This window comes from Rhinolophus sinicus, chromosome 7 (genome assembly GCF_057876585.1).
Source record: "Rhinolophus sinicus isolate RSI-liver-muscle chromosome 7, RSI-T2T, whole genome shotgun sequence".
Lineage (NCBI taxonomy): Eukaryota > Metazoa > Chordata > Mammalia > Chiroptera > Rhinolophidae > Rhinolophus > Rhinolophus sinicus.
Genome location: NC_142507.1, coordinates 13971763 through 13998773, shown reverse-complemented (window position 1 = coordinate 13998773; position 27011 = coordinate 13971763). Strand labels below are relative to the sequence as shown.

Here is a 27011-nt window from a genome sequence, read left to right as displayed (position 1 = left end):
TCCTGGACCAATCCAGAGGCTAAGAGTGCAGGGTTTCTCAAGAATGTACTTTCTATTATAAGAACTCTCAGCTTTTCTGTCTTCTCCTTTAAAACACTCTGGGTATTGCCTTGCTGTACTTATGATTTGCAAATCCTAAGACCCTTCAATAAATCTTCATCATTTACTTCTAGCCAAAGCCTCCTTATTCTTTATGCTCGGTTGACAAGGGTAACATTCAAAAATCAATTACAAATTGTCAAGAAGGGAATAAACAACACTATAGAAATTGGGTAAAGAATATAAATTGGTATTTAAGAGAAAAATCCATGTGGCCAGTAAACATGAAAAGACATTGAAACTCACGTGTAACAAGGAATGCAAATTAATATAACAATGAGAATAATCACTTGATGCTGCTCAGACTAGTAAAAACCAAAATGAGATCAAGTTGCTGGCAGGGATAATGGGTAGGAAGAGGACTGTCAGATATTGCTGTGGAAATGTAAATTATTACAGCCTCTTAGAAAGAAATTCAGCAAAGCTATTATAAAAAATAATATATTTTTGATCCAGCAATCCCATAAGCCATCGAAATAAAAAGCACCAGTACACAAACACATAAGAACAAAGGTGTTTATCGCAGCACTGTTCATATTGGCAAAAAATAAACACCAACAAAAAAAACCAACATCAAATGAATGCACAGCAATAGTGGAATGTTTTAATAAATGATGGTACATCTATAGACCATAGACTACTATGAAAAAATACATTAGAAAGCCAAAAAAAATATTAGAAAGCCAGTTAAAAATAAGGAAATTAGAGCTATTAGAAGAGATGTTGAGGAATTTCCACAATGTTAAGTGATAAAAGGTGCATAAAAGTATGTATGTTATGTGATTTTTGAAAACAATAACAAATCATATCCTACACATGTTTACGTAAGTATATATATCTTTATATGCTATTGTATGAGTATGGAAAATATATAGAGAGATACAACCTAGGTTTTCAGCATATATTACCTGAATGAGTAGAATAGGATCTGAGAGACTAGGACCCCACCACACAAAAGTTAAAAACAAACTAACTGCACTGAGGAGAGGGGTAAATACAGTTTTATATATAATGTGATAAATTTGCATTAAATGAAATCATACATGTAAATGTAACAAAATGTATTCAGCAAAAATCTATGTGTTAGGTTATAAGGCAGAGGGTATTTAGCACTTCCAGGGAACTGCTGCTTTTCAAGAACAAGAATGACAAACAGTCACGAAACAGTAATGCCTGAGGAGGATATGTGATAAGAGGTAAGACAGGAGGCTGGCAGGGTAACCAATGAGCCCTACTTAGTGACTCAGTGTCTGTAGGACCTCATTTAAAAAGCTACATGGTGCCATGTGGGTCAGACAAGTCTGAGCTTGACCACTTGCCTGACTGTGTGACTTGTACTGGTCACTCTGCTATTGATGACATCAGACTCTTCCAAAAAACAGAGACCATGGCATGTGCCTTCCAAGACTGCTGTGGGAATGAAATAAAATAGTTTAAGAGCACCCAGCCCAATGCCTAAACAATGTTTTATAAATGTTCATTTAGTCCCACTTCTCTCTGTATAAGAATCTACCTAGAAAAGATCAGATAAAAGTTAATAGATAGTGATAACATTCATGAGTGCTTATTGATCCTGGGGGAAAAGTAAGGAAAAGAGACATCATTCGTCACCTTTAGAGAATCTGAAGCAACCCACTCAATTTCCTGAAAACTGGTAAATAAAGAGAGAGAATCAAACTAAGCATTAAACTTGCCTTTCTTATATGTGTCTTTTCCTTACTTTTCCCCCAGGATCAATAGTTGATGTGGAATAATTATTCTGAAAACTGGTAAATATTAAGAAACAAACATTCAACTTGCTTTTCTTTACAAACATTCCTCAAGTTAAACAATTAGCTAATAACTGAAAAAGAATGATAGAATATCACCGTTGATATTTAAAGAGATCATGGATCTAGGCAAAGTTCACCAAGAGCTGTTACTGTTACAAAGTAGAGAAACACAAACATTATGTAGCTTCTGATGGAAGTGCACACGACTGTCTATGAAGTATTCTAGCCAAAATTTGAACCTGAAGCAGATCAAGCTTTTTATGTAACTACCAGTTTACAGAAAATAAAAGGAGACAGAGGAATTTGTTAAATGTCACTATAGGAATGTAATCAGCAAAATCTTGAATGTAGGAAATTTCTACAAGATAAAAATCTGTTTCTTCATCAAAACAAAACAAAAGGCAGGAGAAGGGGTTATGTAGTTTAAAATATATTTAAGAGACACATACATCAAATGTAATGTGTGGCTCTTTTTAAGATTCTGATTCAAAGAAACCAACTGTAAAAAAATAAAAAATAAATGAGACATCCAGGTAAATTTGAACACAGAACTGATGACGGTATTAAGAAACAATTATCCATGATTTAAGCCTTATAATGGCATTATAGTTATGTTTTTTAAAAAAGACTCCTTAACTTTCAGTGATAGACATTGAAATATCTATGGTTGAAATGACATGTCTGAGACTAGCTTCAAAAAAATCAAAGAATTTGCTTTTAGAGGCCCCAGCATTCATCCCCAGCATCTCCAAAACAAAGAACACAGAGGCCTGGAAAGGGTGTGGCTGAAGCCCTGTGTAGCTATGAGCTACTGACTGTTGAAGCTCTATGATGGATACATGAGGATTCACTGTATAAGCTTACTTTTGTGTATGTTTGCATTTTTCATAATCATAATTTAAAAAATAAAACAATTTAAAAACGTAAAAAAAGAGCTCTGCAGGTCAGGGACTATCCCAAGAGCGAGATTACAGAAAGGAATGGCGTAGTCTCTAGAAGGCAGTGATCCTTTCACCTTTTTGGATATACATCAGATCACTTTGTACACTGATCTGAAAAGAAAAAGTAGTTTCAAGGCTCAGAACCATCAAATACACCCAAGTGTATGATTAAATCGAAATAGTTCAACAGTTCTTCATTGGGCACCATGGTAAAAACATTTGTTTGCACCAAGATTTACATGACTGAAGTGAACTTAAATGTTATTTTCTCCCAATAATATCTGCCTTTAATAGTGATCAGAGCTTGAAACCAATGGGTCTGAATTATTAGGCTTTTACCTGCATCTCTGAACTTTCACCTCATGTGAGATGATGTTGGCCCACCAATTAGCCTTCACCGGCTGTCCTGCAGCTGAACCTCTCCCAGACACATACAGTGCCACCTTGTGTTAAATTGCGCCTCACATGGCACTTCACTGTTCTACCCAATGGTCTTTTACCAGCTAGGTTTGCTTGGATTCTCAGTCAGGACCACTTGAAGCCCATTGCAGTGTGTTATATTTTCTATAGACAGGCAATCAGAGCTGGATAAAAAGCAGAACTAAAGAGAAAGGGTCTGGATGTCCAAGGAGGATATTGTATAAGATTTGCAAATTATTCAGCCTATCTCCTATCTCACCAAATGGGATTGTCATTAAACCTAATAAGAGAAGCAGGCTGAGAGATACATGTGGACATTTACTAACCACTACTAACCACTGGATCACAACCACATGAGCTGATTGTATACCCTGCGTGGATATTATTTATTGGGCCCTTGTGAGAAGCCAGGCATTGCCCTTGGTATTTTCCACTGTCCTCAGGGCCACCCTTTGAGGTAGCTCTTTTCTCCACTATGCACGTCAGTAAATTGAGAACCCAGGAAGGCTGACTGGCTTACCCAAGGTCACACAGCTGATAGTGGCAGGGGTGTATTTTGCATGTGGGTCTGACTAACTTGGAAGCCCACATTCTTTCTACAACAGAATTCAGCTTCACCATCTATCAACATGAACAAATGGGATTCTGACCTTTTATTAAATCTCTACAAGGAAGCTGGCCCACAATCAGTCTTGGTCACCTAATATACCAGCCTAATATACACTTAATAAGGCATAAATCTCTTGCTTAAATAATGGCATTATAATCCTTTAATTTCCTGTTAGGAATCGGGAGGCATAGAAAGGTCAAGGGACTTTTTCAAGGTCACAAAGTGAGTGAAAGCTCTGATTCTTTCTCCTCTGTTTAATAAATACTCCAACTAGCAGATGAAATTTCAGTCATTCTGGATTCTGCCAAGAATGCTGAGCCATTAATTTGGATAAAGAACTCCAGGATCAGATACATTAAAAAAAGAAAGAAAAGTCTATTTTCTTCTAAAATCCCCAAAGGGTTTGCCCTGTAACCTTCTACATTAGTTTCTAAACTTAGCTATGCAGAAAAATCACCTAAGATTCTGGGAAGGAGCTGGGGCTTATGTATATTTAAACAAGCTCCAAAGTAAATTTAAGAGCCATCAATCTCGTGGAAGAGACAGAAATCATACCAGTTATCCAGTGGTTTCTAACAAATGACTGAAAAAAGTAGCAGCTTACCACAACAGTGATTTATTATCTCAAAGCTTCTGTGTGTGAGGAATCCAGGTGCAGTTTAGCTGGGTATCTCTGGCTCAGGGTCTCTCATAAGGTTCCAATCATGGTGTCAGTGGGGCTGCAGTCCTCTGAAGGCTCAACTGGAGAGGATCTTCTTCCAAGTTCACTCACATAGCTGTTTGCATTCAGTTTCTCACATGTTGGTGGACATGGGGCCTTAGTTCCTTGCTGGCTGTGGGCCATAGGCCTTCCCCAGTTTCTTGCCATGTGGGCCTCTCCTTAGGGCAGCTCACAATATGATGGCTGGCATCTCTCAAAGCAAGTGAAGAAGAGACCAAGAGAGAGCAAGCAAGATGGACGCCACAAACTTTTGTAACCTAATTTTGGAAATGACATCCCCTAACTCTTGCTGTATTCTATTCATTAGCAGGTAATCACTAAGTCCAACCCACCCTCAAGGCAAGGGGATCACACAAGGGCATGAATACTACCGTGTTTCTCTGAAAATAAGACCTAGCTGGACAATCAGCTCTAATGCATCTTTTGGAGCAAAAGTTAATATAAGACCGGGTCTTATATTAGACCTGGTCTTAGGTAAAACAAGACCTGGAAAGAGTGTGGATGAAGCCCATAGCTTATAGTAAAATAAGACCGGGTGAAATATAAGACCGGGTATAATACATATAATATAATATAATACTGGGTCTTATGTAAAACTGGGTCTTATATTAATTTTTGCTCCAAAAGGCGCATTAGAGCTGATTGTCCGGCTAGGTCTTATTTTTGGGGAAACACAGCAGGCGACAGGATCACTGGGGACCATCTTAGAGGATGCCTATCACAGAGAGATAAACAAAGAATTAAAAAACGTGGTGGTAATATATTTCCTAGCTCTGCCCGCTAAGAGATGCTAGATTCAATGACACTTTTGCAGTAATAAGTACACCCAAAGCCTAGATCTAGCACTCAGTCCTCTCTGTTGTTTCCTGAGCCTCAGGGCAGGCTTAGCTCCCAGACTCCCTCTATACCTTCAAATTATACCTAACATTTGATTATATACGTCAAATTTGTATTTCTATCTCTGTTAGCCTTTAGGCTCACTGAGGGCGTGGTTCAAGTCTTTAAAAACTCTTTGTACCGTCATAGTGGACTCCCCAAGAGCCCTTGTTGAGTAAATGAATTAATGCTTTTGCTGAAGTTAGGAAAACCCTCTCCAGGAAGAGACTTGGGCAACCGGGATAAGAACGTCAGAGCTCGCTGGGGTGCCTGCCCAGTGACCTCTGGAATCAATTACAACGGGAGGGAAAGTGAGACAGCCAACCAGCAACAAAGGCCCCACAGAAATACTGACAGATTTCTCACCCTACTTATGGATCCTTTATCAGGCCTACACACCTTACCATGCTGAATACACTGTTAGCTATAAATGTAATGGTCATATTTTCATGACAGAATTCTTTGAAGTCCAGAATGTCCTGGAATATTCAACTATGAAAAAGCATGTGTCCAAATGAATCAGAGGAAATGAACGGTGGAACTGGAGACCGTAAAATAAAATCCTCATCTATCAGACACTTTGTAGGACCCCGCACCCTCACTCCCCATAAACACAAACACACCCCAGATATGAGGTCCTCAGACGCAGATCTGCCGCCTGAAGACAAGTCCCTGCAGCATGGGAAAGGGTTCAGCATATGTTGGGTTAACAAGGGCTTAAAACTCACAACTTCTTTAAAAATAATACACAATTTACGCTACATTCTGAATGTGGGTCTTCCTGCACACCTACAGCATTAGGTTTACAAAGTACTTCCCGGCGATGAGCAGTGAGGCCACAAAGAAAAATCCAAGCGAAAGCTTACGCACCCCGCCGAGCCCCGCGCGTGCGCGCACTGGCTGTGAGAGGCGGCAGACGGTGCTGGGGCGGTCGCCTCGCCTTCCGCTCTGGGCTCTCAGTGCCCGCCTCCTGGCCGGAAGAAGCAGATGATTGGTCAGTCTGGCCCTGCCTAGGGGCGGAGATTAGGTGATTGGCAACAACGCGTCGGGACCGCCAAGCTGGAAGCCTGAGTAGCTGAGAAGAAGGCACCTCGCTGCCGCCCGGCTGAGGTAACTGGGGCTAAGGACTCGGGAAAGCGGTTGGCGTGGGGTCTAGGAGGCGCCTGCGGGCCTGACGGCGGTGGGGAGCCCTGGTAACAGGGCAGGAGCTTAAGGAGCCGGGTTCGGGTTTGTGGGCACGCCGGCGGGCTTCGTGGGCTGGTTGGGTGGCCGCGCCGTGGCTGAAGGGAGGCGGAGAGGGTCTTGGGCATCGAGGGCGGCCGAGGGCCCTGGTGGGCTTAGAGCTTTGGCGGAGCGGAGGGAAGTCGGCTGACTTGCCCTGAAGGGCTGGGACTCACCCACCCACCCATTTACCTCTTATCTGCCCCTCCCCCGCCCTTCGGTCTCTTTTTGGGAGCCCGCACGCAGTTCGCGCGCCGGCCGCCAGGCGACAGTCACTGGAAGGCCGCCCTTTGCGGCTGTTCCCTTGGGTGTTGCTCTGTTTCCCTGGACTAAGCGGTTGGGATTCCGTGGCTGCACCTCCAGGCACGGCCTCGGGCATTCCGGGTGGAGGAGCTCAGTACTGTTCTACCTGGGAGGTTTTCCGGCCTCACCTGGCTTGTGTTTCTGTTTGACTTTTCGCCTCCCATCATTTCCCGGTGTATCTTCCTGAACATGACCAGAATTTGCATTAAGTCCTAAAGAAAAGCTCGACCTTTGGACATTTAAAAATACGTTTTATTATGGAAGTGTTCAAACTGTGGAGAGGTCGAGAGGATAGTGTAAAGAATTTGATGTCCCCATCATCCAATGTCAGCAATTACCAGTACGTGGCCCGGCTTGCTCTTCCTCTCTCGGTTAATCTGAAGTGAATACCTGACATATGTTTCATCTCTTCTGCATATTTCTACGGATTTGCCATGCTTCTTTTCCAGTTGTTTGCTTTTTAGAGGGGTTGTGTAAAATAAGGCACACGTTAAGGTGTCGACGGAACTAAATTAATTAGTGCCACAAGAAGGTGGTGGGGTGTTCTCCGACCGTGCAGTTGCACTGTCTTGTGTTCGGGTTTTCAAAATCACTGAAAACAGAGGTAACAACTAACTTTGTCTTGGCAGTGGCGTTTCTGGTTTTGAGCAGTAATAATAGTCTAGTATTGTTAATTTCTGTTTATGGCGTTCTTAATATGTATGAAGCACTCAAATTGTTTCCATCTGTTTAATATTTACAACAGCTGTGTGAAGTAGATATCCCATTTTACAGATAAGGAAAAATTAGAGAGGTTAAGCAGTTTGCCTAAGTTCACATTCATGTGTGGTGGGGGCCCACCTGGGATTTAGAATGCTAACCCTGATCCCTGCAAACTTTTTGCTCTTTTAACCATAATTGAACGTTCTAAATTGTGGAGTAAATGTAACGGCCATGGAAAATTATTTCTATTGAGCTACAAATCCATAGTGGAAAAAGAAAAACCCTGAAAATTTACATGAGTACAGTATTAGTATAGGTATCTTTGTTTCTTTGAAACAGTAAAACGTTAATACAATTGAATTTAAAGTTATGAGCAAAGTATATGTGTAATTCAGTAAGTACAAGTGTTAATTTTTTTTCTGTATACATGCCAGTTAAAGGGGAATGGAAAAGTGAAAAAATATGTACATTGGTGAATAGTCTCTACGTCCTTTGGCATTTAATATATACTGGCTGTTTATCCTGAATGCTTTCATTTGTATCCCTCATCTTCCCAATTGTCTACTATTCCTACTACAGAATCTTCATCCAGTGTTAGAGCAATAATGAACTAGAGACAGCTGGGCTTGTTCAGAGGCCAGTAGAGAAGACTTGTTAAATTGGAGTTTAGAATTCCTACTGTAGGGGAGTAATTCGCAAGTAAGGTTAGACTCACCTGTGAAGGAGCTTGAGTGCCAGGTGAGTTTTAACTTGAGCAAAGAACTGACATGATCACAGCCATCTCACCTGAAATGTGAAAAGGTTAGTGAATTGACCTGGTGAATATAAAGGAAATAAATGTGGGTAACGGGTGAATTTATGGATATAAGGAAAGGAATGGAGAAAAAACAAAAGAGAAGAAAAGACAGCATGGTACCGTGGTGCAGTGGGTTCTTAAATGCCGGTAAACTTCAGTTTCTACAGCCTTGGGCAGCCTTGGTGATGAGTATTATTACTGTATCACTGCTCTTTGAAATGTTAACTACTACTGCTCAGCTGCTTGACTGTTTTATATGTTTATTGTGTACTGTTGATACAAATCACACAAGTTAGATAAGCAATAAGATGACACTGTAATCCCATCATTTAAGGATAAACCGATGATGCTCTAGTGTGTGTCGTAGACCAGGGGTTGGTAAACTGTGGGCTGAGGGCCTAAACTGGCCTGAGGTCTGTTTTTGTTTGAACTGTGAGGTGATGATAATGGTTTTTACATTTGTAAGAGGTTGGAAAAAAATTTTAAGACTATTTTGTGACATGTAAAAATGATATGAAATTCAAATTTTAGTATTCATAAGTGATTTTCTTTTTTAATTGAGCCACTTATTTACAGATGGTCTATGGCTACTTTTTTCATTACAAGGGCAGATTTTAGTTAGTTGTGACAGACCGTGTGACCCACAAACCTGAAATATTTATTATGTGGCCCTTTGCAGAAAATGTGCCAACTCCCGTTCTGGACCTTTTTTTTTTTTTTCCCCAATTTTTTAATTTTTTAATTTGGGAATATTGAGGAACAGTGTGTTTTTCCAGGGCCCATCAGTTCCAAGTCGTTGGCCCTTAAATCTAATTGTGGGGGGCACAGCTCAGCTCCAAGTCCAGGTGTGTTTTCAGTCTTAGTTGTAGGGGGCGCAGCCCACCATCCTATGAGGGAATTGAACCGGCAACCTCGTTAAGAGCTTGTGCGGTAACCAACTGGGCCATCCAGCTGCCCCTACGGCCACCCCTCTGGAAGCTCAGAGGCAGCTCATTGTCTTCAATCTAGTTGTGGAGGGTGCAGCTCACTGGCCCATGTGGGAATCAAACTGGCAGCCCTGTTGTCAAGAGCTCGAGCTCTAACCAGCTGAGCCATCTGGTTGCCCCTGTTCTGGACCTTTTTAATGAAGTGGCTACTGTGTTTCCCTGAAAATAAGACCTATCCAGACAATCAGCTCTAATGCATCTTTTGGAACAAAAATTAATAAGACTGGGTCTTATTTTACTATAATAAACAATATAATGTAATGTAATATAATACCGGGTCTTATATTAAGTCCTGCTAGGTCTTACTTTCGGGGAAACACAATATACACATTTTTTACAAAAGTGAGATTATAGACAATATCTTGTAATCTGGATTATGTATTGACCATCTTTCTTTTTCAGACTTAAAACTATCATCTTTTTAGTGTTTGCTTAGTCTCTCATGAGATACCACTCTGTATTTAAACAACAGCCTCTTTTGTTAGATGTTTTTGTGTCCAGAGTTTTAAACAATTATTCATAATATTTAAGAAGCCAGCTTTTCCTATTCATGTTTTTGTGCATCAGATTATTTCTTTAGGACAAATTTCTAGACATAAAATTGCTTTATGTACATATTGCCAGGTTGCCTACCAAAAAGGTTGTTTTTTGCCTGTCCCTTTACCAATATTGGGTTGTCCCCCTTTTCACCTTTGCCATTTTGATGGGGGAAAGTGATAAAAATTTTAATTAACGTTTATTTGGTGAGATCATTAAACATTTAAAAAATATTGTCTATTAGTGTTTCTACTTAAAGAATGCCTACTTATGTTTTTCTGGTTTTCCACTGGGCTTGTAATCTTTTATGTCTTGATTTGCAAGCACTTTATATTCATTAGGGATACTAATCATTTGTTATATGCAAGTTGCAAAAGTTTCTCCATTACTTGTCTTTTGTCTCTTAAGTGCTGTATAATGGCTAATAAAATGAAATGTGTGTATCTGCTAGCAGAGCACTCAGGGCTGCAGTTTTAGGGACCAGCATATGACACCTCTTGAAACAATTCCTTCATTTATGATACTAAAGTTGTTGCCAGCCAGTCAATCTGCAAGTAATTATTACCAAATAAATTGTATAAATATTTGATACCACTTAACAGATTAATTTATGCAACTGGATTTGACTAGTGTGAGTTGGTTGTAGTTTAAAATGTGAAAAGTCAGACAGCTTAAATGGGAAAGTTAAATCAGGTTAAATCTCTAAAAAACATAGACATCGTAATACATTCTTTAAATATATTAATATATGAAACAGTATAACTAAGTTTTCTTTAAGAAATTTTGTTGGTAATTTTTTTGACATGGAATACTTGTATACTGGTAGGTATTGATGTGATATATAGTGTGTACTTGCAATAGAGTAGGCTAGTATCCTAGAGAAATGATTTTAAGTGGAACAGGAGTCAACTTTGTATTTATTTTAGTCAAGGTATCTCTTTTTATCCCAATCTGTTTGGACTTGTAGAAAGAGTGCAACCTATAGTTAAGTTTTTTTTAACATGTATTGAAAAAATATCCTGAAATAGCGAGCTTTGATTACTTAGATATTATTGCTTGGGATGAGGTTAAATTTATTTAGTTTTTTAAAAAGTTAGTTGATTTAAACTAAATCACTAGCATTCAGATATGACAAAAATCATGTCATAAAAAAATAATAAGTCATAATGTCTGAAGGTGGGAAGTATTATTTGTTTTCCCAAAGTTTATATATTGCTAGTGTTGATTATTTACTTATATCATCCAAAGTTTGAATATTTTTTTTATCTCTACTTTTTAGATTTCATTTACTTAGTTTAGAAAATGTTATTGGTATTTAAAAATTCCATAAGTAGTTTATCATTTTGATAAAAACCATGTGAATAATACAGAAGTGCATAAGTGTGAAAAAGAAAAAGTGGAAGATTCTATCACCAAGCCTCAGACACAGCCAATGTTAAGCTTTGGTATCTTCTCAAATCTTTTTCTTGTGTGTGTATATGCAAAATATCTTTTTTACCACTATTTCTATGCTTCGTTTTATTTTTTGAAAAATTGAATCACATATATGTTAGCTTGCAACTTTTTTATTTAGTGTTTTATCATGAAATCCTTTCATGTATATCTGTCTTTTTTTTGTTTTAATGTCCGTAAACTTGAATGGGTAGGTATATTGAATTTAATTGTTTTCTTTTTTGGTAGGTGGCAGTCTTTTTTTTTTTTTAATCATTAGTTTCAGGTGTACAAAACAACTTAATAATTAGACATGTACACCTCACAAAGTGATAACCCCAACAAGTCTACTACCCATTTGACACTGTATATAGCTATTACAATACCACTAACTATATTCCCTATGCTGTACTTTACATCTCGTGACTGTGTGTGTGTATTGTTTTTAAATTATAGTTGACATTCAGTATTTTATACTAGTTTCAGGTATACAGTGCAGTGTTAGGGATTTGTATAGTATATGAAGTGATCCCCCTGATAAATCTAGTACCCATTATTTTCTTATTGATGGACATTTAGTTTGCCTCTAGATTTTTCTCTTTTACAACTAATGGTTCATTGATGGTAAATACCCTTACCAGCTTTTAAAACTAAACATCTTAATTTATAAAGGTATAATTTGCCAGTAAGGAAGTTTTGACACACATAATATGCTGGGGACAGTAATTATTACATAATTTATCAAAATCACTGTTGGTAGTGAGTTTTCATCACTTTGCTGGGCCCAAGGGCAGCACTTTTAGTGAACAAATAACTGACTTCAAGTAGTGAGTGTGTTTGTTGCTGCTGATGTCCAGGATCATTTAAGATACTTGAAATGTCTTTTCAAAAGATTCTTTTAAGGACAACCAAGAAGGCACAGTAGGTAAACGCTATGTTTACCTTCTCTTACAACCACATCAAAATTACAACTAATCTATAAAACAACCATTATTGTAATCACCTAAAGTCATGCTGAACTGAAGCCTATCAACTAAGGAGGTGCAGAAGAAGCCACCTCCAGACTGGTAGGAAGCCCAGAGACCTGGAACGGGCTGGTCCATACCCGTGTGTGACCATTAAAGATCCGGAGGGCCATTTCGGCTGTGGTGGTCCGTTCCTACCCTAAAGAAGTGAGAGATACCAGCCCAACCCTAGCCCAGGGCTCCAGTGCTGGGGAGAGAAGTCCCCATAATTTTTGGTTGTGAAAAACAGCGGAGATTGTGACTGAGGGAGACAGTGCAGCTGCACTCACAGGCGCTCCTTGTAAAGAGACTGCACGGGGACGTACCCACCAACAGCATCACTCGCCCTGCGCTCCAGCGCTGGGGCAGCAGCAGGAAAGGCATCAGGGACAAATAGTGGGGAATTGAGTTGTCTGGATTGGGACGGGGACTGGAGAAGCGGCTTTCTCCTGGAGCTGGCAGAGGCCATTGTTTCTTTGTTGAGCCCTTCCTCTTCCTCATGCACATATGCTGGCGGCTGCCATTTCTGGGTCTCCACTGTTCGCCCTGCCCTGGCGATTTGAGACCTGGCCCCGCCCAACTTTGGGACACACCCAGGCTGCTTTCATTGTCTTTCTCATACAGACCGCCTGCCTGGGCTCAAGGTGGGTGCACTTTCCTAGGATCTCTCAAAGGTTCGCGGAACTCAGACAAGCAGCATCTGTCTGGCTCGAGCGGGCCCTGTACCTCTGGCTGAGCAGTCCTAAGCCAGCACTAGTGGCAGCCGGCCTTGGTTCATGGCTTGGCCTCTCAAAGGCACGTCCAAGCACAGCACAGGCGGCAGACATCTGCAGATTTCTTTTTGGCTCCCGCTAGGTGGCCTTGGGTGAGGCACCAGCTGTGGCTGAAGTAGACCTAAAGCGGATCCCCTCCAAGGTGGTCCTGGGGCTGGTGCCCCCAGTGGCCAGCTTCAAAATGAGCTGGAGCATCACCCAACCATCTCCAAGTACGACATCCTGGGGTGGATTGGCAGGCACTAGAGTCTTGCTGAGGCCGATCCTGCTCTGTAGGGTCAGCCCCTGCACAACAACCCTTCCACTGCAGTCAAGGCCAGTCCTTAACAACCAGTGAGCCCAAGGGTCAGTCCCTCACATTCATGTGCAATTATCAACCAAGGCTCAACTACACGAGGAGGGCACACAACCCACACAAGGGACGCATCTGGAGCCACTGAACCCCACGCACACCTACTACATAAGGCCACTCTATTAAGACCGGAATACGTAGCAGCCCTACATAATACATAGAAACAAACACAGAGGCAGCCAAAATGGGGAGACAAACATATCCCAAATGAAAGAACAGACCAAAGCTCCAGAAAAAGAACTAAGCAAAACGGAGATAAGCAGTCTGTCAGATGCAGAGTTCCAAACACTGGTTATAAGGATGCTCAATAATTTCATAAAAATGGAGATGGAAACCATGAAAAAGAACCAGTCAGAAATAAAGGATACAATAATGGAAACAAAGAATACATTGTAGGGAATCAGCAGTAGATTAAATGAAACAGGATCCAACCAGCAATGTAGTAGATAAGGTAGCAGAAAACACCCAAGCAGAACAGCAAAAAGAAAAAAGAATCCAAAACATTGAGGAGCGTTTAAGGGGCCTCTGGGACAAGATCAAGTGTACCAACATTCTCATTATAGGGGTACCAGAAGGAGAAAAGAAAGAGAGCAAGGAATTGAAAACCTACTTGAAGAAATAATGACAGAAAACTCCTAACCTGGTGAAGGAAATAGACATACAAGCCCAGGAAGCAAAGAGTCCCAACCAAGATAATCCCAGAGGCCCACACCAAGACACATCATAATTAAAATGCCAAAGGTTAAATACAAAGAGAGAATCTTAAAAGCAGCAAGAGAAAAGCAGTTACCTACAAGGGAGCCCCCATAAGACTGTCAGATGATTTCTCATCAGAAACTTTGCAGGCAAGAAGGGAGTGCCAGGAAATATTCCAAATAATAAAAAGCAACAGCATACAACCAAGATTGCTCTACCCAGCAAGGCTGTCATTTAGAATTGAAGGACAGATAAGGAGCTGCCCAGACGAGAAAAAGCTGAAGGAGTTCATCACCACCAAACCAGTATTACAAGGACTCTTAGAGGGACTTCTTTAAGTTGGGAGGGGGCTTAAGGGTGGGTGAAAGGGGAAGGGATTAATAAGAACAAATTGGGTGTTATACAGTAGCCATGGTGATGTAGGTTATAGCATAAGGAATATAGTCAACAATATTGTAATTACTAGGGATGGTGCCAGATAGGTACTAGATCTATCAGGGTGATAGGAATGGGGTTGGGATCAGGGTAAAAAAGGTGAAGGTATTAAGAAATACAAATTGGTAGTTAATACAGTATGAGGAATAGAATCAACAAAGTTGTAAAGATCATATAAGGTGTCAGATGTGCACTGGACCTATCGGGGATCACGTCACAGACTGTGTAGATGCCTGACCAATGCGCTATACACCTGAAGCTGAAGTAGAATAATATTGAATGTCAACCATAACTAAATATATAGGTAGATATAGTCATGCGATGTGGAGTACAACATAGGGAAGACAGTCAATGGTATTGTAACAGCTATACAAGATGTCAGAGGGCTAGTAGCTTGAGGTGTGGGTTATCACTTTATGAGGGGTTTAATTTTGCATGAAGAGTGTAGATTACCAATGCTAAATTATTGCCAGTAAGTTGTTCCCATAGGCCAAATACTATATCATTGTTTTACATTATGGTAAAGTGTTCTGATTTAAAGTCTCAAGTAGACTGATGTGAAGTGTAGTAGTGGTCACTAGAGTTGAATTTCAAATTTAATTTCTAGAAAGTAGGGTAAGGCGTTGACACAGGGTTGACAACTTTTCATTGTGACAGTTAAGTACATCTTGTAAAAAATCAAGTAACAGCCATCTACTGTTCCCATACCCTAAAAGAAAAGACATTTTTACACCAAAAAGGTAAGAAGGACATATTCTCAAAGTATAGTAACTTTAAATAAGTTTTTGTTTTTACTTCATGGTCCTTATTTTTCTGTTATTGTTTGACACCAGAATGTAGGCTGTCATTTGGGATGCACTGATATGGGTTAGCTGATCTTTTAGTGTTCTGGGAACTGGAAATCTTATTCTAATAATTTAGTCAAGTGAATAAGACTGTTCTATTAATCTTCCTAGACTACCTACATCTCCTGTAAAATGGTCATACTCCTCTCTCAAGAAGATAATTAAATGGCAATTTCCTTGAGTAGTTTCCAAAGACCTTATAAAAATAAGCTCTACATTAATGTTGTAGCTTTTAAAGTTTTTGGCATTTTAAATTTAATGACTGCTTTGTTATTATTGCTAACAGAGTTATTGTGAAATTACACTGCTAACTTCTGAAAATTACTATAACTACCTTAAAAACATACATTGCAATAGTTGTAAGCAGTATTACAGTAGTTCCCCCTTATCCTCAGGGGATACGCTTACAACTCCCAGTGGATGCCTTAAACTGCCGATAGTACTGAAACCTATGTGTACTATTTTTTCCTATACATACATACCTATGATAAAGTTCAATTTATAAATTAAGCACATTAAGAGATTAACAATAGTAACAAAATAGAACAATTATTACAATATATTGTAATAAAAGTTAAGTGAATGTGGTTTCTCAAAATATATTGTACTGTACTCTTGTGATGATATAGTGCCTACGTGATGAGATGAATTGAGGCGAATGACGTAGGTCATCCTTAATTCTAGTAGTGACATAGAATTACTACTATCAGGGTTCCTTGAACACACATGGTACTTTGATACTGTGGGGGTCTGGCAGGCAGTATATACAGCCTGGACACACTGGACAAAGGAATGACTCATGACCCTGATGGGATGGAACGGGTCAGTGAAATTTCATCACACCATTCAGAAGGGTGCACAATTTAAAAATTATGCGTTGTTTATTTCTGGAATTTTCCATTTCATATTTTCATACCACAGTTGACTCTGGGTAACAAACTGGGAAAAGCAAAACTGTGAATAAGGGAAGTCTACTGTATTTTGTATTATCTTTGATGTGATAGCCATGAACTTTAATTGGTCTAACTCTACACTAGTATATATTTTCATAGTATTTGTGGAGTGAAAAGAAAGTCTGTTTTCAAAGTTTATCTAATTCTCATATAGTCTTGGTTTTTTCTTCTGCCCTGCCAACCACTCCTCCCCATAATACATAATGATAACTATGCTAGAATAGATGTGACTATAAGCCATGCCATTATAAAATTTCTAGAAGTTATATAGATAGTCCAACAGCACCTAGGAAACAAAATGCAGCCTGATTCTGAGACATCTTTTTCCAAACCTTTTTTTGTTTTGAAGTATAAAACAGGCAAAGTGTAACAGAAAAATGAACAAACATAAATGTGCAGTGCAATAACTTATCACAGAGCAAATATCTATGTAATGACCACCCTGGTTAAGAAATAGAAAGTTGTATGCACTCCAGAAAACTCCTACGTGCTCCCTTCTGTTACCAACCCCCATCCATAGTAACTTATATTGTAGCTTTGTTTTGCTTTTTATGCTTTTATTAATGCATGTAGGATACATAGTCATGTCCATTTCATTCCTGATGTTGGTAATAGGTGCCTTCTCTCCTTGACGAATCTCATTAAAGGTCAATCTTTTGTATTAGTGTTTTCAAAGAACCAGCTCTTGGTCTGGTTATACTTCTCTGCCTTGGTAGTTCTCTGATGCTTTCAAATAGATGATTTTTGTCCAGCTTATTTACTGTCCTCAGTGGAAGGAAGGTATGTCTAATATTACCTCATTCACTGATAAATGGAAGCAAACTTCTTCTTAGACATTTGCCTACAATTGAGAGTAGAAAAGGTACTGGCTTGGGCTTAGATGTCTTTCATTTAATATTCAAATAGGAATTGACCATTCTATGCCGTACACTGCTAAATTCTGGGGTTGCTGTGATGAATAAGATAGAATTTTTGCTTTTAAGGTGATTAAAGTACAGTGGAGGAGGTAAACAGTTTTAGGTACATTGTTTTAATGTGCTACGTAGGGCAGTTCATACGGACAGGATGGCCCTAATTGTGATTAATCCGGAAAGACCTCTTGGAGGCGGTGATAGCTAAGTTGAAACAAAGGATTAGTAGGAGCTAGCTCGGTATAGGGGTACAGTAAGGAAGTGGAATACTGGATAAAAGTCCAGAGAGCACGTTAAATTTCTAGAATTATGTCTGTGACAGGATCAAAGAGTAGAGTGTGAAAGATGGGGAGGATAGGAAAGAATAGAGACCAATTTATAAAGGACATCAATATTGAGAATGAAGAGCAAAATTGGGGGAGGGGCAACTAGTCTAGTTAATAGATTTTGTTTAATAATAGAGCAGGCGTAGAACAACAGTAAGGGCAATGGAAGTGGGATCTGATATATTTATGAGGAAAAATAGAACTTGACTCATTGTAGAAAATGAGAGAAAGAAGAAATAACTGACAATAATGAAGACATTTTCTGACAGGAAACACATTTGAGCAACAGATTTAGGAGGAATGTTAAGGAGTTCAGTTTTTTATTTGGTTTAAATGCAGATGGTAGAAACCAGAAAATGGCATGTGATTGAAGTTAAGGGAGAGGAGAGAGAATTTCTGTAATAGAGGATGGCGCTGGTGTAATGAGACCTGTGAGGTGAGTAGGTGGATCCTAAACACTTAGTTGGAAGGAGGAACAGGAGAGAGGGGGTCGGAATAGGTGCAGGTGTGGCATGTGGAGTAACAGGACTTTGAGGGATTTCTTGTCAGATGACTTCTCTATTACTTGAAGTAGTGTGCTTCATCATCTGGTGAGAAATGATGGAGGAAGGGTTGGAGAGATTTGGATAGCATGGAGAATGCTTGAAATTGGACCTCTGCAGAATGGAAGAGGAAGAAGAGGAAGAAAATAAAATTTTCCTAGAATGCTAGGCAGCAGTGAGGGCCCAGTTGAGATTGGGGGGTAGTACATTTACAGCCACAGCAAAATGTGAGGTTAGTACCGTGTTTCCTCAAAAATAAGACCTAGCCGACAGTAAGGTCTAATGAGTCTTTTGGAGCAAAAATTAGTATAAGACCCAGTGTTATATATTACATAAGACCTGGTCTTATATAAGACCCGGTATGATATTATATTATATTATACCTGGTGTTATATAGGATCTAGTCTTATAGTAAAATAAGACCGGGTCTTATATTAATTTTTGCTCCAAAAGACGCGTTAGAGCTGATTGTCTGGCTTGGTGTTATTTTCGGGGAAACACGGTATGTATGTGTGTCCAGTTTTCTCAGAAACATTTATTGAAGATTCTATCTTTACTTAGATTAATTGATGTATAAGCGTGTGTTTGTTTCTGGGCTCTCCATTCTGTTCCATTGGTCTGTGTGTCTTTCTGTGTGTGTGCCTGTACTATATTGTTTTGATTACCTATATCTTTGTTAGTATAGTTTGAAATGAGGTAGCATGATACCTCCAACTTTGTTCTTTTTTCTTAATATCGCTTTAGCTATATGGGGTCTTTTGTGGTTCCTTACAAATTTTAGAATTATTTATTCTATTTCTGTGAAAAATGCCGTTGGTATTTTGATAGGGATTTCACTGAATATGTTGATTGCTTTGGGTAATAATGGACATGTTAATGATATTTAACCGTATAATCCATAAGCATAGTATATCCTTCCATTTATTTGTGTTTTATTCATTTTCTTTCATCAGTGCCTTACAATTTTCCAAGTATAGGTCTTTTACCTCCTTGGTTAAATTTATTCCTAGGTTTTTTTTTGGTTTTTTTTTTAAGCAGTTGTAAATGGGATTGTTTTCTTAATTTCTCTTTCTTATAATTTATTATAGGGTATAAAATGCAACATTTTTTAATATTGATGTTGTATCCTACAACTTTACTGAATTCATTTCTTCTATTAATTATTTGGTGGCATCTTGAGGGTTTTCTATATACAGTGTTATATCATCTGTAAATAATGACAGTTTTACTTCTTTCCAATTTGGATGCCTTTTTTTCCCTTGTATGATTGATGTGGTTAGGACTTCCAATACTATGTTGAATAAAGTGATGAGTGGGCATCCTTGTCTTGTTCCTGACCTTAGAGAAAACGTTTTCAGCTTTTTCACCGTTGAGTATGATGTTAGCTGTGGGTTTGTAATTATGTAGCCTTTATCATGTTGGTACATGTTTCCTCTGTACCCATTTTGCTGAGAGTTTTTATCATAAGTGGATGCTGGATTTTGTCAAATGCTTTTTCTGCATCTATTGAGATGATCATATGATTTTTATCCCTCATTTTGTTTATGTGGTGTGTCACATTGTTTGATTTGCAGATATTGAACCAACCTTGCATACCAGGAATGAATCCCCCTTAATCAAGGTGTAAGATCTTTTTAATGTATTGCTGAATTCAGTTTGCTAATGTTTTGTTGAGGGTTTTTGCATCTATGTTCATCAGGGACATTGTCCTGTAATTTTCTTAGTTTTGTGATGTCTTTGTTTGGTGTTGGTATCAGGGTAATGCTAGACTCATGGAAGGAGTTTGGGAGCTTTTCCTCTTCGATTTTCTTTTTTAATAGTTTGAGAAGGGTAGGTATTCTTCTTTGAATGTTTGATGGAATTCACCTGAGAAACCGTCTGGACCCCTGGACTTTTGTTTGTCCGTAGTTTTTTGATTACTAATTCAGTTTCATTACCAGTAATCGGTCTGTTCAGATTTTCTGTTTCTTACTGGTTCAGTCTTGGAAGGTTGTGTATTTTTAGGAATTTATCTACTAGGTTGTGCAGTTTGTTGGCATATAATGGTTCTTAGTATTTTCTATAATTCTTTGTATTTCTGTCATATCAGTTGTCAGTTTTTAATTTCTGATTAATTTGGGCTCTTTTTTATTCTTGATTAGTGTGGCTAATCAATTTTATCTTTTCAAAGATCCAGCTCTTAATTTCATTGGTCTTTTCCGTTTTTTAAATTTCTATTTCATTTATTTTTTTCCTTTCTTTTCACTTTGGGCTTTGTTCTTTTTCTAGTTTCTTTATGTGTAAGGTTAGATTGCTTATGTGAGATTTTTCTTTTTTGTTGAAGCAGGCCTGTATCACTATGAATTTCATTTTTAGAACTGCTTTTACTGTGTTCCGTAGATTTTTGTATTGTTATATTTTCCTTTTCATTTGTTTCAAGATATCTTTATATTTCTTCTTTGAACTTGTTAAACCATTGATTGTTTAGTAGCCTGTTGTTTAGCCTTCACATTTGTTTTTTTCCAGTGTTCTTGTGATTTCTCAGTTCACACTATCGTTAACCAGAGAAGATAGTTGATGTGATTTCAATCTTCTTGAATTGATTGAGACTTGTTTTGTGCCCCCAAGATGTTGTCTATCCTGAAATTGTTCCATGTGCACTTGAATGTGTATTCTTCTGGTTTTGGGTGGAATATTCTGTAAATGTCTGTTAAGTCCATCTTCCCTGATGTGTCATTTGAAGCCACTGTTTCCTTGTTGATTTTCTGTCTGGATTATCTGTCTGGGTGTTAGAATCTACTACTACTGTTGTATTACTGTCAGTCTCTCCTGTTATGTCAGTTACTATTTGCTTTATGTATGTAAGTGCTCCTACATTGGGTATATAGATGTTTTACAAGAGTTACGTCCTCTAGTTGCATTGGTCCCTTTATCACTGTGTAATACCCTTTATCTCGTTACAGCCTTTGTTTTAAAGTCTATTTTGTCTGATAAAAGTATGGCTGCCCTAGCTTTTGTTTCAATTTGCATGAAATACCTTTTTCCATCCCTTCACTTTCAGTTTATGTGTGTCTCCATCTGAAGTGTGATTCATTTTTCTGCTTCATCTAATCTGCTGTTGATTCCCTCCAGTGTATTTTTCATGTGTACAGGTCTTGTTTATTTTTAAATCCATTTAGCCATCTTAGCTATGTCTTTTGCTGGAGCATTTAGTCCATTTACATTTAAAGTGATTATTGATAGTTATGTTGTTATATTGCCATTTTATTGTTTTCTTTGTTTTGTGGTTCTTCTTTGTTCCTTTTGCTCTTTTATACATTGATGACTTTCTATAGTGGTTTGTTTGGATTCCTTTCTCTATATTTTTTTGTGTATTAGTAGGTTTCTGGGTTTTGGTTACCATGAGATTCATATATATGGGAGTGCCAAAAAAATGTATATGCATGACTTGTGTTATCAGTGTATATTGACAATTACAATTTTAATAGTTTTTTCCTTTAGCATGTGTATACATTTTTTTGTCATCTTCTGTATGTGTACACACACACACACACACACACACACACACACCAAGCTATGTTTATGGCCGTCTATTTACGTTGATGGTTGTTTAAGTTGAATGTATTCTAAAAGTACTACGTTTTTTTACTCACCTCCACGTTCATGTTTTGTCATCATGTTTTACAGTTTTTTTGTGTGTGTATATATCCCTTAATTTATTGTATTTAGATATAATGATACTACTTTTGTATTTTAACCTTCCTAGTAGCTTTATAATTGGTTAATCCATAACTTTTGCTAAATGCCTTTAGCAGTGAGATTTTTTTTCTATATTTTCTTATTTTTAGTTTTAACTTTTTCTTTTCAACTTAAAGAAGTCCCTTTAATACTTCTTGTAATGCCAGTTTAGTGGTGATAAACTATTAGGTTTTGCTTGTCTGGGAAACTACCTCTCCTTCAATTCTGAATGATAACCTTGCTGGGTAGAGTATTATTAGTTGTAGGATTTTACTTTCATCACTTTGATTATAACATGTCATGCCCTTCTGGCCTGCAGAGTTTCTGTTGAAAAATCTGCTGGATTTCTTATTGGAGCTCCCTCATAAGTAACTAAGAGCTTTTCTCTTGCTGCTTTCAAGATTCTCTTTTTCTCTTTAACCTTTGGCATTTTAATTATGATGTGTCTTGGTGTGGACCTCTTTGATTCATCTTGTTTGGGACTCTGTGTTTCCTGGACTTGTTTGACTATTTCCTTCACCGAGTTAGGGAAGTTTTCAGTCATTATTTATTGAAATAGGTTTTCGTTCCCTTTCCTGTCTCTCTTTCCCTTCTGTGACCCCTATGATGTGAATGTAGGTACACTTGATGTCGTTCTAGAGTTTCCTTAAGCTCTCCTCAGTATTTTGGATTTCTTTTGCTGTTCCCATTGGGTGATTTTCATTACTTTGTCTTCTAGATCACTGATTCATTTTTCTGCTTCATCTAATCTGCTGTTGATTCCCTCTAGTGTATTTTTCATTTCAGTTATTGTATTCTTAAGTTTTGATTAGTTCTTTCTTTTTTATGTTTTTCTCTCTCTGGTAAAGTTCTCACTGAATTAATCTACTCTTCTGAGTTTGTTAAGAATCTTTATAACCATCATTTAAACTCTATCTGGTAGATTGCGTATCTCCATTTCTTCCTGTTTCCCGCCCCCCCCCCGACCCCCCCACCCCCCACCTTTCCTCTCCTGGAGTTTTATCCTGTTATTTCATTTGGACTACGTTTTCTCATTTTAGCTGAGTCTCTGTTTATTTCTATGTACTAGGTAGATCCACTGTGTCTCCCAGTCTTGTAAGAGTGGCCTTATTTAGACAGTGTCCTGTGGGGCCCAAGGTTGCAGTCCCCCCGGTTCACCAGAGCTGGGTGCTCCAGGGGTGTCCCCATGTGGGTTGCTTGTGCCCACCTATTATGGTTGGGCTGAGGCTGCTGTGGGCACATTGTTGGGTGTGGTTGACCATCAGGGAAGCTGGCTGTGAGGATGGGTCCTGATTACAGTACACAAGCTGTTGTACGGGGGGCTGGTGTGAGTGGAAGTTGCTTTAGTGGGGCCCTGGTACCAGCCTGGACAGCCTGTTGGGTTCGTAAGTGGTCGAGCGCTGGTGTGGTTCAGGCTGGGTGTGCTGGGTCTGGAGCCTCTTAGGAAGGGCAGTGAGCTGAGGCGGGGCTTGGGAGGGGCTGTGGTGCAGGCTGAGTCGCTGCTGCTGTGCCTGCCTTGGGGCCATTTGGTAGGAGTGACGATGGGAGAGGTGGCTGTTCACTGTCACCTGTCACCACTTGTGCAGGGCGTGGAGGCATTTGAGAGAGGCTATGATGCAAGCCAGCCAGCCGCCACTTGTGCTGGGCTTGCAGCCCCTTGGTAGGAGCTACAGCTCGAGCCCAAGCCAGTCGCTCTTGTGCCAGGCTTGGGGCCACTTGATAGGAGCTCTCATGTGAGCAGAAGCTGGTCACTGCTTGTGCTGGCCTTGAGGGCATTTGGGAGAGACTGGTATGTGCCTGACGCTGGCCGCTGCTTGTGTGGAGTGTCGGACTGCTGGACGAGGCTGCCCGGGCACTTGGGTGGCATGGGGAGTAGTTTCAGGGAAACGCCAGGGCAGGGTGGTGGGTGTTAGCTAGGTTAATGGAGAGTTAACAGATTTTATGCCAGCTAGGTGAGAGGAGAGCTCAAAAAAGGAGCGTTGGTATCCGCCAGCATTTCTGTCCCGAGAGAGTTCCTTCCAGTGCCTGCTTCTCCAATGCTTGCCCTGAAGTTAGTTTAATTCCTCGTATGACCCAGGCGCTTCTCAAATTGCTGCTTCTGTGCTGGAGCATGGAGCATGTGAGTTTGTGCACGAACCCTTTAAGAGCTGACGATTTTCCTAAAACTTTATTCTAACATTTTGGTGCCAGATGAAGAACTTTTATTTTTAATTTGTAGTGTACCATCCCTACAACAGATTCTAATATCTGCTTTTAAAGTTAGTTTAGTGGTTAGGTAGGTGGGGCATGGATATCGACTGGGTAGAGGCTCAAGGTAATTTTTAGGGTTCTGGAAATGTTTTATATCTTGATATGGATGGTGGCTACACAGATTTATACATATATAAAACATCAAGGGGGCGGCCGGTTAGCTCAGTTGGTTAGAGCTGATAACACCAAGGTTGCCGGTTCGATCCCCACATGGGCCACTGTGAGCTGCACCCTCCTTTAAAAAAAAAAAAAGTTAGTTTAAAAAAAATTCAAGCTGGACACTTAAAACTGGTATACTTTTCTAATTTCTATCTAAAAAAAACGCAATAGATTTTCAAATTCTACATAAAACCTTCCTTTTTCTCTGATCACTTTTTTTGTCAGTCATTTCCAGCTTTGACATTATTTTTAGTCCTTTACATTTTTTATTCCCATTAATGCTTGATGTTCATTCTTATAAGCAATAATAGATATTGGTACATTAAAGTATACGTCTCACCAAAATTCTAGTCATGACCGTTTCATAGTTATCAAATTGTATTTTCCTGCCAGTGTTTGGAATCTATTACATACTATCATCTGTCGTTAGGGCCTGACTCTTTAGTTCATGTTTTCCCCAGTGTCTGGTATATTTGTGGCACTAATCTATCACCACCACCACTAGCATCCTCTATAATTGTTCATAAAATTCTTTTCAAAGTATAGAACACAAACTCTTTGTTTCTGGTCCATGATGGGATGAACTTACTACATCAGAGTGTAAATGAAATGTATCACTAAGTATACTGTTTTGTTCAGCTGTTGTGGTTTTTTTTTTTTATTTGTTTGTTTTTTAATCAAGACTACCTTGATGGGGAAGAAGTGCATTGATTTATAGTCTGGTGCAAACTCCTTTCTCATTAGAGACCAATACTTCCAGTAAACTGGTTTATACCTTACGAGTTAACAGTTTAATTCTATCAGATATGCAGTGTATTGATGGAGAGGGGTGAGTGGCAGCGGTTATAATGCGCCAGTGCGTGTGAAAAGACTTTTGTTGTTACTTTTGATCTTCTAGCATCTGAATTACTGTTCCATATTTCTGGAATTCCTTTATGATTTTTGGTGGGAGACAGAACTTGCTTATAACTACAGCCAGGTAGATTTGGCCAGCAAATGCCATCAATATGGACAGCAACTCAGGAGCCAGTGAGACAGAAAAGTGCGCCCTGGGAAACTGTTCTGTCAGGGGTGGCAGTAGCAGTTACAGTGGTGTCTTCCCAGGACCAATTCTGCTACAATTGGATGTCTTTCCTGGCTATGTAGCCTGTAGGTCAGATTCTGTTAAGATTGTTCTCTCCTTGATATTTTTTCATAAATATGTTTCTTAAATTAGCCATAAGTAGGTTTTTGTTGCTTCCAACTAAGAACCTTGACAGGAAAAAAAAACTTAAGAAATTGTATCATTATTTGTTTTCAAAGCTGATTACAAGCAAAATTGTTTTCTCTTAAGTAAATTTACACACGTACTTTTTAAATGTTTTAGACTAAACTTACTTTGTCAGACATGCTGCAAACAGTAAAGATTCTAAGTAATCACTATTTCATTTTAAAAATTTCAGTGTGCTTTATGGACCATGTGCTGCTATGTGTGCCTGAAGTACTTGAAATGCAAATTTGGAGAGACTTTGCCATCTAGATGCTTGGCTGGATTAAGCGCCTAATTAGGATGGTTTTACAACAGGCTGGAGTAAGCATGCAATCGGTGAGTGCTCAAAATTCATTTTTAAAATCCAGACATTTAGATGTTTTAAGCATTTTTTCTGAGAAAGTGAAATTAATCTATATATGACCCCAACATTTTGAATTCACTATGTTTATGTACTATTTTGATTTGCTTCCTATTTAAATGATAGAAGTAAATCTTTACCTAGCATCCCAAGTAAGGGAGTAACTTTCTGGGTTACATTGAAAACTTACCAATATTCATTTGACTGTTAAAAGCAATGCGTTGGTTACTAGGGTGAAAAAGTCTTAAATATATGTAGAAATCATTGAATAAAATATGTTTGACTAACACATGACAACTCAGTATTATAGAACTATTAATATTGAATGGTGTTATAATGTAGTTTGTCACACAACTGTTTAAAGTAAAGGATAAGTCATGTCTCTTAAAATATAACAACTATAGATATAAAGAAAAAGATTAGTATAATATGGTTATTCTATGCCAAAGATGTTCTGATCTTGACATCAGTGACATGGAATTAAGTTTTATTTATTAAAGATACGGGCAGAAAACATAATTTGAAGATGGGTGTAATTTTTAATGCACTACTTTTACTGTTTTGTTTTTGTGTCTTTTAATATCTTAAGAAAAACTTGAACTGTGAGACCCCCTCTAATTCCCCCGAAGTTACATCTGTTTTCTTTGGAGATGAAAAGCAAAGAACCAAATAAAATTATTTTTTATACAACTGTATAATTTTGGGATTATTAGCTTGAGGATAAAGAATAGGAAAATAGTTTGTAAAGTTAATAGCATTTTCATCTTTTTTAGTTACATCTTCCTGTGTTTGGGACTTCACTTAAGGCAGCTACACCGCCTTTCTTATTTGTGATTAACATTTTAGTACTGACAGCAAAAGAATCTTTTGCTTTCAGAAAAATGTGAAGCGTTTATTACTTATGATTCCCTAAAAGTGAAGCTTCACAATTTATGATTCCTATTTATTTGCAATTTTAGTAAGAAGTATACTTTAGTGAAAAGAATGTAGGTCCTAGATTCAAACAAACCTAGGTCTGAAATT

At 38.7% G+C, this 27011-nt stretch overlaps 1 protein-coding gene across 2 annotated transcripts in view; it reads left to right on the top strand.

The window, feature by feature from the left end:
• Positions 1-6417: 6417 nt before the first annotated feature.
• The window catches only part of MTFR1 (mitochondrial fission regulator 1), a 50325-nt gene continuing 29731 nt past the window's right edge, over positions 6418-27011 (top strand). The window contains exons 1-2 of one of the 2 annotated variants that reach the window (XM_074318929.2): positions 6418-6549; positions 25821-25963. In XM_074318929.2, coding sequence (XP_074175030.2) covers positions 25898-25963 — 66 coding nt within the window. In that variant the 5' untranslated portion in view covers positions 6418-6549; positions 25821-25897. Of the gene's footprint in view, positions 6633-25820; positions 25964-27011 lie in introns of both variants that reach the window. The other variant, XM_074318930.2, reaches the window with a different exon arrangement.